General features: G+C 55.7%; 1 protein-coding gene across 1 annotated transcript in view; it reads left to right on the top strand.

Annotated features, from left to right (window-relative positions):
* Positions 1-12,360, top strand: part of EMID1 (EMI domain containing 1) — a 45,173-nt gene extending 32,813 nt beyond the window's left edge. The window contains exons 14-16 of the mRNA XM_045289541.1: positions 2,518-2,562; positions 7,843-7,927; positions 12,142-12,360. Coding sequence (XP_045145476.1) covers positions 2,518-2,562; positions 7,843-7,927; positions 12,142-12,269 — 258 coding nt within the window. The 3' untranslated portion in view covers positions 12,270-12,360. The remainder of the gene's footprint in view (positions 1-2,517; positions 2,563-7,842; positions 7,928-12,141) is intronic.
* Positions 12,361-12,753: the final 393 nt, after the last annotated feature.

A 12,753-nucleotide genomic window follows, 5' to 3' on the forward strand; every position in this document is an offset into this window, starting at 1 on the left:
GGGGGAGGAAGCATTTAGGAACTAGAGGAAAGTTGTATGTTTCATCATTGCTACATCACACCCTGACTGGCTCGTCTCCTCCCTGAGATCCTTCTGTAAGGGGATGTCTAGTGGCCTACAAATGGGCTTTGGGTGTCCTCCAGCACATTTTTAATGCAGTTTTTGTGGTAAAATTAGGTGCCTGGGCGGATATTCAGGTAGACTTCTACTCGAGTATGTACGTAGTTCATTTCTAGTTACTAGGCACCGTCATTGATGTGGCCCTGTTCAAGCCAGCCATTCTGTTCTTTGTGTCCTATTGATCCCATCTGTCCCTCCTTTCTTCTTTGCCTGCTTTCTTTTAGATTAAATTGAGTACTTTTTACAACATTGTTTTACGTCCCCCCACTCACGATGTTCCAAAGGGTCCCTGGTGGCGCAGTTGTTAAGCCCTTAAGGCTGTTCTGGGTCAAGCTCTCCCCAATAGCTACCTGGGAGAAAAGACATTGTGAGCCACTCCTGTAGAGATCACAGCTTAGGAAGCCCCCAAAGGGCAGTTCTACTCAGTGCGACCTGAGATTGAGTTTCTAACAGTGTGAATCGTTATGGGAACTGATAGCCTCCTCTTTCTCTCTAGTAGCAGCTGGTGGGCTTGAACCTCTGGCCTTGAAGCAGTCCAACACTTACTCAACGGTCCCACCAGGGTTCCTAATTTATCCAGAGAGATCGTTTCCCTTAAGTTTTGACATATCTTTTCAGTGGCCGTAGAATGGAGGTTGGCAGCCTTAAACTGGTTGCTCCCTGTATAATTTCCCAGGAGGGACCGGCTGTCCCTATTGTTCTGTGATGGCTTTTCCCTTGGACTGTATAGATTGCCTCTTTATCCTTGGTTTTCAGTAGACTGATTATAATGTGCCGGATGTGATTTTCCTGGTACTTACCCTGTTTAAACCAAAATTTACCGGACCCCTGGTGGTGGCACTGTTATACATTGGGCAGCTAACTGCAAGGTCAGCAGTTCAAAACCACTTACCGTATATACTCGAGTATAAGCTGACTCAAATATCAGTCGAGGCACTTAATTTTACCACAAAAGCTGCGCTGAAAAACTCAGCTCATACACAAGTATATATGGTACCACTTCCTGGGAGAAAGATGGGGCTTTTTTTTCTCTTCCCTATCTGCCTTTCAGTTTCGATTCTTTGTTGTGTCCAATCCAATCTTCTGTTAATGCCATCTAATGAATTTTATTTCAGGTATTATAATCTTCAATTCCGGGATTTCCATTTGATTCTTTTCACCGCTAATAGCCATATCTCTCCCATGAAATTCCATCTTATTGCCTATTATATCGATTCCAGTAGCGTCTTTAATACTATTCTCACAGGTATTTTAAATATGTCTCCCTTGTCTGCTACGTCCAACATAGGCATTGGCTGTGGGTCTGTTTCTGTTGATTGCTTTTACTATTGACCGTGAGTCGCATTTTCCTGCTTCTTTCCATGCCTGCTACTTTTTTGTTGTATCCTAGACAATGCAGGTGACATATTGCAGCGACTCGGGACTCTGTTCTCCCTTCTCCTGAAGAGGGCTGAGTTTTGTTTTAGCACAGATGAGCCACCTTGCTCATTTGGAGGCTTGGGTGTAGGCTTTATCTAGAAAATGCCAGTTGGGTTTGGCTGTTAGTCCTAGAACAAATCACTTAGTCCCGGGCCATAGTCTTTATCCCTAAGGCATGGACTTTCCTGGAGTTTTATTGAAAAGCCTTGGGTATTGATAAGGAGCCTATGGTGGCACTGTGGTTTAGGTGTTGGGCGTCTAACCATAAGGTCAGTGGTTCAAAGCCCCCAGCCACTTCACTGAAAGGTGAGGCTGTCTGCTCACATAAAAATTTACAATCTCAGAAACCCTATATAGGATTGCTATGAACCTGAAGGGACTCCATGCCAGTGAGTTTGGCTTTTAGGGATGGCACAGATTAACGATCCCCCTTGGTGGGACTTAAACTCCAAATTCCATTTCATTGGTGGTGGCAACCGTTGAAATGTATTATCTAGTTCTACCAAACTTTCCCATTGATTTCCCCACCCTGCGCCCCCCGAGTCTGCCCAGTTCAGATTTTGTTTCTCCGTGTGTTTCTCGGTTTCTTACATTGCCTCCTTAACTTCTGCTTCCCTGGGAATCTGGGCTGGATCTCTGGCTACTCCCATCACTTATACTTCAACTTTCTGCTAGCATTCTCTTTGCCAGGCTGACTGGGTGTCCCCTCCGGGGGCGTACACAACAAATCCTGAAACATAAAAGCACAGATGAGCTCCTCTTGCAAAGGGCAAATGTCTGCCAGGTCCCAGTTGCTCTTTTTCACTGCCCTTTGTCTTCAAACAGTTGTTGTGTTGCAATTTCTCCAATGTCAGCCCCATTCAAGCTCCTGCCTGCCTCTGACTCTCAGTCTCTGCCTCTTTCTCCTCTATGCCTGGGCCTCTCTCTCTCTCTCCTCCTTCCCTCTCCTGCTGATTCTCTCTCTGTCCCTCCTTGCAGGGAGAGCCTGGCCCCAAAGGAGACCCTGGTGAGAAGAGCCACTGGGTAAGCTCCTGTCCCCACTGGCCTCCCGACGCCCCCTCCTGCCCCAAGTGCTCAGGACGGGATTCTGAACCGATGGGCCCCTCTACCTCCCCACCGCCACCAGGTCTCCCAGGGAGGGCCCTTGGCAAGCCTCAGTCCTAATGGGCAGGGCCAGCAGACCCCACGCTCTCTGCCATTGTCCCTGTCTCTGCCTTCCCTCCACTGCCCTCCTAGGCCAGGGTGGCTCTGCCTGCTCTTTCTGGAAGGTTCAGGCTGACCCCAGCCTTCAAGTCCTGTCCCAGCAAAGGCAAGGGCAGCGTCAGAGCGATCCAAACCAAAGAGTGGGACAGGGCACTTTAGAAGCCCTGTGTTCAAAGGGATGGGGCACCTAGACCCGGCCAGAAATCCATGAAGTTTGGGAAAGGCAGGCCAGGAAATCATCAGATGTGTACATATACACATCTGTACCTGGAAACTGAGGTCAGAACCCTTAGATCCCTCTAAGCCCAAAAGACCTATCATTAAGTGAGGTCCTAGCCAACATCACATGCACAGGGACACATATATAAGGGGCGGAGGGGGTGGGGGAGAGGGGCAGGAGAACCACAGAAACTGGAAGGGGCGAGGACCTGGACACCATTGTACACAAAGAAAACCCATAAAGATTGGGCAGGGGGCATAGAAACTGTCACATACATAGGAGACTTAGATTACATGGGAAAGGGGGCCTAGAAACCACATGCCCCCAACTTCCATGATTAATGTGGGGCCCTAGAAACCAACACAATGATTGGAGATAGTTGTGGGTAACTATAAACCACCACCCACCTTCGAGACATCTACGGGGAACTCACAGTGCCTGAAAGCCCCATGGTCCCCCTGATTTAGGAGACACTGGGGGAAGGGCTGGCAGGTGAGGGCAAACACCCCTCTAAGAGAGAAAGGAGCCTCTCTGTTGGAGGGGAGGGTCTCTTACCGCACTCCACCCCTCCCTGCAAGCCAGCTGGGAAGCCCCACTTCTTGGCAGGTACTAGTTAGTGAGGACATGGAGGCCCCCAGAGCACCCCCAGCTCCTGATTGTGGGGTCAGTGATGGATACAGCCGTGGGAGCCCCCCCACCCCGCACGAGTTATCCCCATGTCTCCCCGTGACTCCTGGGAGCCCGCTACCTCTCTAGCAAGCCTCTTCTTGGCCCTTGCTGTCACCCAGCCCCTGCTCCCCCCTGCCCTTTGATCCCAGAGATTAGAACACTCCTAAGCTGGGCGGGGTTGAGTAGACCCATGCCTTTGCCTTCTCTAGGTACGACCACTGGCCTCTCCTGGACCCTTAGTCTGGTAACAACAGGCTTGCTGCCCAACTACGGAGAATGGGCAAAGGCAGGCTGGAGGCAGAATTAGGCTGGGCAGTGCAACCTTGCATAGAGACCCGCCCCCCCCCCCCTGAGCTACTTAGCCCATCAGGGCCGGGCCAGGCCTTACGCCCCGGACCACCTGTGGGGGTTGGGGCTGAGAGGTAGCAGGGCTCCTTCCCATCCACCCATCTCCCACTCACCCTCCTCTCCTTCTGCCTGCTTGCTGCCTGCCTGGGCTGGGGCCTGCTGGGCTGGGGGATGCATGAGGCTTTGGGGACAACTCTATTGTTGGCAGACAAGGATGAATGACCACTGTGGAAAAGGACCCCACCCCCACCCCCAGCCCCTTGGCTCCCATCATATATCCTTTCCACCTACCATCACCCTAGTACAGCTTTCAAGGCTGTTGGCCCAACTGCAGCTCAGCCGTGACACCTGGTGGTTCAGAAGCATACTGCAGGCCGAGCCAACACGAGGCCCCGCTCTGCACAGCAAAACCTTGGCAGAACTGGGGCAGAAAAGGCCTGGCTGTTCGGCCCCCCAAACACAGAAATCAGCTAACATTCCCAATCACCTCTTTGGCGTTGGACACAGTCCCCCACAGTGGAGCGGCCAGAAACAGGCCTGAAGTCTGCAGCCATTGGTCAGAGGGACACTCAGCTGTGAGGACCCAGGGGCAGCCTCTCGCCCAGCCTAGTGGAGAAAGAGACCAGGGCTGAGTTCTGAAAGATGCATTCAGCAGGGGAAGGATGGTCAGAGGAGAAGGAACAGCGCGTGCACAGTCCCAGAGGCCAGAGTGAGTCCAGAGAACTCCGACGGAGATGACAAGCAGAGATGGAGCAGGGACCTAAGAGGCTGAGAAGACGTAGAGAGCTGTGGGAAGGAATTTTGAACAGGGTTAAGCAGGGGAGCGACATGCTCAGCTCTTTGCTTGGGAAAGAGCCACCTGGTGAATGGAGAGAGAGTGCAACCAGAAAGGAGGCTGACTTGGGTATCCTGCGGGGAGATTGTGGGTGCAGGAACTGGGGGTAGTGAGGACAGACTCAGGTGAGCTGAGCAACACTGAGATGCCAGTTTGGACTTGGGGAGTTGGGGGAGACGTTTACAATGGTAGGAGAGAGCAAGAGGAGCCTGGGGGCCCCATGGGATCATTCTGGCTTTCCACGCGGGAGACCCAGGTTCGCTTCCCAGCTGAAGCGCTTGGCACACAGCCGCTCCTCTCCTGTCCGGGCGGCTTGTGTGTGGCTCCAATGCTGAACCAGTTTCAGCGAAGCTTCCAGACGCCGCGGGACTGGAAGGAAAGGCCTGGCAGCCAGCCTGTTCACAGGGCCCATAGTCGGCTGTTTTTTGTTGTGCCTGGGCTTGCCATGAATGGGGTCACCTCGACAGCTGCCGACAACCACCACCAAAGAAAACCAGAAGGGACAGGCACGCCGAGTTTGTGGCTGTCACACAGCAGCGTGGGACTGTCCAGATCCTGGGTGTGGAAGGCAGGTCACCCTGGGAGGGGACCCCGGTGTCAGCCTTGCAAACAGCCAGCCAGGGAGGGACTCCGTGGTGACATGTGGTTCGTTAGTTTGTAAAACATTTCCCCAGATTGGATTTTTTTCAAATTTACCAAGACTTGGTACGTGCGTACACGTCCATGCTTCCTGGACATTCAGCCACCAAACTCACTGCCATCGAGTCAGCTCTAGCAGCCCTATAGGACAGAGGAGAAAGGCCCCCTGAAGGTCATCTTTCTCTCAAGTTCATTTCAAACTGCTGACCTTGAGGTTAGCAATCTAACACATAATCCACACCGCCACCAGGAGCCCTGCAGCTTGAGATTCTCCGGTTCTTTTTTTTTTTTTTTTTTCCACCAGTTCTTAATAATTTCTTTTTCCTTTCGGGAAAATGACAGGACTTTCTCTTCCCATAAAGAGCTGCCGTCTCGGAAACTCACAGGGGCAAGGCTACCCTGCCCTACAGGGCTGCTCTGAGTTGGCATCGACTCGATGGCAGTGTTTGGTTTTGGGGTCTTCTCTTTCCTTGTGTGTTCAACCAACCCCCCTGCCGTTGAGCCAATTCCAAGTCACGCTGTCTCTGCAGAGGCTTTCTGAGACCGTCAATCTTAAGGATAGCTAACCACAAGGTCCGAAGTTCAAAACTATCAGCCGCTTCTTGAGAGAAAGACAGGCTTTCGACTCCCATAGAGAGTTACAGTCTCGGAAGCTCACCGGGGCGGTTCGACCCTGTCCTGTGGGGTCGCCATGAATCGGCATCAACGGGATGAGTTGGCAATGGGTAGTTCCACTAGGGAACAGTTCCTAGCTTTTCAGTTCCTAAAACTCTATCAGCTGGTTTGGGTTTGTTTGTTTTTTAAAAAGCCAAAATGGAATCAAAGGTTCCCACGTTACACTGGCCCGTCATAGCTCTAGTTACTTTCTACGGAAAGCACTGCTGCCCATCTGTTCGTTGCCTCTTTTCCTGGATGGATTTCCCTGGAGGGGCCGGGCGACCTGGTGGAAGCCCCAGTGTCCTCATCCTGCGTGCCCTCGGGACGGCAATGTCAGCTTGTCCCCTCCTCCATTCCAGTTGTGGCTTAACAGAATTTCTGAAGGTCATCCATTTTTAGACCCTGGTATGCAGCTACCGGGTGACCTTGGGACACTCCCCCAGGCTGCAGTGGGCAGGCCGGGAAGCTTGCTCAGACTATACTGGGAGCCCAGTCAGGGGTGCCAGTCTCCTCATTCAACACCCCACCCTGACTCTACGGTCGGTTTCAGCACAGATCCATTGACTGTCCTCGAGCTCTGTTAAAATGAAGATGGCAATGTTCCAGAAAGATCTCCAGTCTGCACTAGTGAGGGAATGTTAGCCAGATCATGGGCCTGCCCTGTGGGTGGGAAGGACAGGCTGATTGGAAGGGGAGGCAGGGCATGCGGCCAGCGAGGTGTTTGCCAGGAGCTCTGAGCAGCAGCTGGCTGCACTTGGGTGAGTGGGGAGCCCCAGAGTGGGGTGGCCTGGGGCGGAACTCTGTAGGAGGGTTGGCTGAGGGAGCCCAAGTGAGAGGGGTTAAGGAGCCTCAGTCTTGCCAGCCCTTTAAGCATGAGTTTCCTAGCGTTGATGCCAGATAAACATCCCCCTGCCCACCTTGTGCTACCTGTCCACTTTAGCCTGGAGGGAAACATCAGCAGGGACTGCTGAATGCCATCCCAGATGCCCCAAATGGCTCTCACTCATCCACTAACCTACAAGGTGAATGGTTTCGACCAGCAGCATCACCGCATAAAGCCCTGGCAGCCTGCTGCTGTCACAACGATGGCGGGAGCCGTTCTACTGCCTCCAGCACACAGTGCGGCCATGAGTTGGAATCAACTCTTTGTCACAATGAGTCTGGTTTCTTTGGGGAGTGGAGTGCCTAAGGCAAGCAGTGTGTCAGGTCAAAGGACATCACATCAACAAGAGTGCAGGTGGCTTGGGAGTGGCGCAGGGATCCTGCAGGTGGCTGGGAAGGACTGGTAGGTGGCCGGTTCCAGGACAGGCTGACTCCCTGGTGATCTCCAGCACTGGGCATTGTGGGTAATAAAAGAGCCAAGGTTTTCAGGACGATTCTGGGTAATGGATCCACCCTGCAGACTGGCGCCAGACCGAGAGAAGAACCTGCAGGTTCTGGAATAGGACCGGCGCCCCTGCCGCAGGGCAGCTTTGTTTGCTGTGGTGTGAGGAGAACACAGCAGGTTGGGGTCCCACATGACCTGTTGGGGGTCCTGGGGGACTGCTTCTACCTGCCTGGTTCCAGACTGTCCTCTCCTGGTCTTGTCCCAGCTGACCATGGGCCCTGGGCTGTGGCAGGTGGTGTGGGGCTACAGGTGCATGTCCGGGGTGGAGCATGAGCCCCCCACAGGCTTTGCAGGGTCCCCCTCCCCTACCCCCTTCACGGCTGCATCTGTCTCTTTCCTCCGCAGGGGGAGGGGTTGCACCAACTACGCGAGGCTTTGAAGATTTTAGCTGAGAGGGTTTTAATCTTGGAAACAATGATTGGGCTCTATGGTGAGTAGAGACAGACAGACGGACAGACAACCCAGCCCCTGCCCACCAGCTAGCCTGCTCCCAAGCCCCACTGGGGTGGCCCTGGTCTGGGCCCCGTCTCAAGACTGGAACAGGTGCCTACCCCAGGCAGTGTCTCCAGGACTCAGAAGCCCTGGGAAGCCAAGACCATCACCCCTCAAGGCCTGGTCCCCTCCTCCACAGCTAAAGGGGGCCTTAGAAACCCAGGCTCCCACCCCCTGTGGGTGGAGCTGGGCCTCCGGCATTGTGGGTAATGGGCGACCTTGTGGGTAATGTGGTTTCCAGGCAGTAGGGGACTATGGCTATCACGCTAAGGTCCCACTGTGCCAGGCATTGTGGGTAATAAAGTTGGAGCCCAGGCCTACAGGAAGCCCATGGATAATGGAGTCAGCCTGCAGACAGGCATTGGGACGAGAATAAGTTTGGGTTACAGAGCCGGTCTCCAGCTCTGCAGGGCAGTGGGTCATGGAGCAAGGGATTGTGGGTAGCAGAGCCAGGCTCTAGAGGACTATGGGTCAGGGATCCCTCAGTGTCTGAATTCCTCCCCCAAGCAGGACCTCGTACACCAGATCACCCACTTCCAGTTTCCCATTGAGTCCCCCTAACCCTCCCAGGGGCTCCTTTCGAGGGGCTGAGAGCCAGACCCTTGCCTCAGGCATTTACCCAGCAGTCCGCCCTCTTCCATCCGGTCACTTGATGAGCCAGCCCCGTGGCCACCTCAGGAGGGAAAGCCAGTTGGGAGTCAGAACTCTTGCCCTGAAGGCAGCTCCCCCGCCCCACCCACTCTCCCCTCGGCGCCCCCAGCCCTCAGAGGCTGGACCTGCACTGTCTGCTTTTCTCAATCTCCCATCAGGCTCCTAGCTTACAGAGCTTCCTGCAGCAGCAGGCTCAGCTGGAGCTCCTGGCCAGACGGGTCACCCTGCTCGAAGCCATCATCTGGCCAGGTAATGGCAGGGCGGGCAGGCAGGGGCAGCCCCTTCCAGGAAGGGCCGAGAACACAGAATGTGGCTCCCGGGGCTGGGCCCAGCCCGCAGACACTGATTCTTCCGTCCTGCTGGCCAGCCGGCTGCCGGGCTGGCACCCGTACTGGGCCCTGGAGGGAAAGAGCACCTACTTGGTGCCAGGCCCCTTACTGGCCAGTCCTCAGCAGAGGACACACATGTAGCCCAGCACTCACGGAGTTTAGGGTGAGAGAGGCCATGGCCTGGGAAGTACAGGCCGCCCTGGCCCTAGGCTGGGCCAGTACAGGCAGGGCGGCTCAGGGAGAGCTGCCTGGAAGAGGTGACCTCTGAGTGGAGACTTGAATTAGCGAGGTCAAGGAGAGGGGAGTGAAGAGGAAGAGGGAGGGCAAGACCAAGAAGCTGGGGAGACCCCTCGGGGTGTGGGAGTACCAGGAGGTTGTTGAGGGCAGAGCATCCAGCCGGGCCTGGGCTGAGAAGGTTCTAGAAGGAAGGTTGGGGAGACTCAAGCAAAGGTCAGACCCAGGGCAGGCGGGCCCCTCCTGTGCCTGGAGTGGGGACATAAGTTACGGTGGGACGCAGGAGACCTCGCCCCTCTGGATGGAGCTGGTGTGCCCCTTCCCAGGCCTGGCCTCTGCCCTTCATTGACCTTCCACCTCTGTCCTCTCACACAGAAGCCTCAGGGCAACCTGGAGCCTCTTTCTTTTTTTTCTAATCATTTTATTAGGGGCTCATACAACTCTTATCACAATCCATACATTCATCAATTGTGTAAAGCGCATTTGTACATTCATTGCCCTCATCATTCTCAAAACATCTACTCTCCACTTAAATCCCCCCCCAATTAGGTCCTCATTTTCCCCTCCCTCCCCACTCCCCTCTCCCTCATGAGCCCTTGATAATTTATAAATTATTATTTTGTCATGGAGCCTCTTTTAAAGATTGGGAACCCAAGGCCCAAAGTAGGAAGGCGAAGGGAGCCCCCTCCTTCACTCAGCCAGCTCAGAGTGCCAGCCTGGGCGGGCCAAGGGCTCCAGACAGCAACTGGGCCCCTGCTTTCCGGAGCTGCCCACCCTGCAATGAGGGCCCCCCCGGGGTATGGGAAGCGGCCCCTCTTGCTGAGGGATTGAGAAGCTTTCTTGGAAAAGGAGCCCCACCGGAGGCCAGCTCGGGACAAGGCCTAGGGCTGCCCTGCATGGCTGCCAAGCCCGTCCCACCACACCACCTAGCTTCCCTCAAGCCCCGAAAGAGCAGCACCATCTCCCCCAGCCCGTGGCCCACCCAGAGGAGGGCCCGAGGGCCACATCCCAGGCTCCTTGATGGTGCCTCTGCCTCTTCTGTCAGGCAGACAGCAGAGACACAGCCAGGCATGCCCCTGACTGCCCCACTCCCCCACCCACCCTCAGCAGCCCCCTGAGCCAGCCAGGAACATTGGCTTGGAGGAGGGGATCCTAGAAGAGAGCAGAAAAGGGGCTGGGCCCCTCCCTGGTGGCCCGGGGTTCACAGTAGATGTTAACTGAAAGCCCACATGGGGGGCATATCATTGATGAGAGTGGTTAGCAGCTGCCACCGAGAATTATACTGATCATTTCCAGTCCCTCCCATGGGGCCCTGGCGGCATAAAACTGTAAGGGCTTTGGTTCAACCCTGCCCGCTCTCCACAGTCTGGGAAACTCGAAGAAGCGGTTCTACCCTGTCCGGTAGCGTTGCTGTGGGTCAACACTGGATGGCGTGTTGCTGCGTGGGCAGTCTTGATGGCCATCTTGCAAATGAAGAACCTGAGGCTCAGGGCCTCTCGGGGCTCCCTGGGGGTCACCCAGATGGTAACAGGTCAGGCCAGAGCTCCATCCTAGATCCCAGGCCTGGCTCTGCTCCACTGGCCCAGGTTTGCTGGATGCCGACGGGGGCCCTGGGGGAAACTAAAGACCTCAGAGTGGATTGTCCCGAGCCATATCCTGCCTGGTGGCACAGTCCGGAACCAACCAGCTGCCTTCGGGGGCAAAGATGAGGCAGTCTGCTTCCAGGGTGCTTGGCAGCATCGCAGCTCCAGCGAGCGGCTGTCCCAGAGTCCCTCAGCGTTGGGACCGGCTCAGGAACAGTTGGGTGGAGGTGGAGGTGGATGCAGGGGTGTGCAGGGGAAGAGACCCCACGTTCCAGGTGAAGTGCTGAGGTTCGGTGACTGGCCCGAGACCTCACAGTGGGGACCTCTTCCAGTTCCCCTAATTTGGGGGACCCCGTGTTCCCTGTGGAGGCTAGGGTACCCAGGGCCAGGGATGGCTGCAAGGGCAGTTCCCTATGGAAAGTTGTTGCTCCCAGGCCCAATGTTTGTTCTGGGAACACTTGGGGCGGGGGGCGTGGCACAGGGGCTCAGCCAGGTTTTCCTTCCTGGGTGCCTCTCTCCCCCTGGAAAAACAGCACCTCCCCCTCATTTGTCCACACTCGTTCAACTATGGGAGCGACTGAGACGGTGCTCAGAGGGCGGATTCCTGGTGGAGGTCATTCCTACTCTGGGTTTTGAAGGACAAGTAGGAGTTTCTTGGGTGACACAAATGTCTGTCATCTGCAGTTTCACCCTTAGGGGCCAGCGGCCTTCCAGGCTGGGGTAGCTCTCGCGTAGGTGTCTCTGGTTTTAGAGAGGAAACAGCTGAGGCCCTGACTGGCCAGGCTGGCGCAAGGCCTCCACAGGACTTCTTTACACAGGCAGAGGCTGGCTTTCCTGAGGCCTTCGCCCCAAGAAGAGGGGGTGTGCCACCTCGGTTTGCCCAGCTATGAAATGGGTGGACTCTAGGTACCCCTTCACCCCAAATGGAAGAATGGGGGGACACGTGCGTTTTATGGAGCAGTTTACTAGGGGGGCAAAGTGGGTGATGCATTGGGCTGCTACCCACAAGGTCTGCAGTTTGAAACCAGCTCAGGAGAAAGAAGATACCCAGGAAGTGTGATAGGCTCATAAACCTGATTGGTGGCAGTGAGTTCCGCGCTGAGTTCTACTAGGGGCTAAACATCTCATAAATGCAGTGGACTGAGAAGGAACCCGGCCGACGTCCTGAGTGCTCCCACTGGGTGGAGGGCTGGTAGCCCCAGGGGTGGGACATTCCTCAGACTTCCTTCCCACTGACGCCAAGGTTGGAGTATACTTGGCCGAGGGGGCCCGGCCATGCCACCACCAGTGGACTGAGGGGAGGTGGGTGCCACACATGGGACCTACTAATGTGGCCTCTCTTCTTCTCCTGGCAGAACCCGAGCTGGGGTCTGGGGCCGGTCCTGCTGGCACAGGCACCCCCAACCTCCTACGGGGCAAAAGGGGAGGACATGCTGTCCACTACCGGATCGTGGCCCCCCGGAGCCAGAACGACAGGGGCTGAGGGCAGCGGCAGCCCCTTGGGGTACACCGGGCCGGCCCCGCCCAGGAACCACCGGCCATATTTATTGATGTACTTGGGGGCCCTTCTGCCATCTCGGCCTTTGGGACAGGCGGGACTCTGCCATCTGAGGTTGAGGGAAGGGGCGGCCCAGGGGTGAGGTGAGACCTCTTTCAGGGCCCTGGGTCTGTTGCCCTCTGTGGGAGGGGTGCCAGGGACACCACTTCTAGTCGGCTCACTGGCTCCCAGGGCGCCCAGGCCTGCAGGTGTCCCAGGGTGATGGGTGCGGGGTCTCCCTACCTGTCTCCTTCTGGTTTTATTTTCTGGTGCTGGCTTCCCTGTCCTGAAGCCCAGCAGTCCCTGACCTTTGACTGGAGGGGTGGGGATGCTCCCTAAATTCTGCTCCCAAGGGTCTCAGGTGGGGGTGGGGACATGAACAGGGATCAGCCATCTGCTCCCATAGGTGCCTGTGACAGGTGCCGGGAGG

Source organism: Echinops telfairi, unplaced genomic scaffold (assembly GCF_000313985.2).
Source record: "Echinops telfairi isolate 266 unplaced genomic scaffold, ASM31398v2 ScPeMD7_29;HRSCAF=101, whole genome shotgun sequence".
NCBI lineage: Eukaryota > Metazoa > Chordata > Mammalia > Afrosoricida > Tenrecidae > Echinops > Echinops telfairi.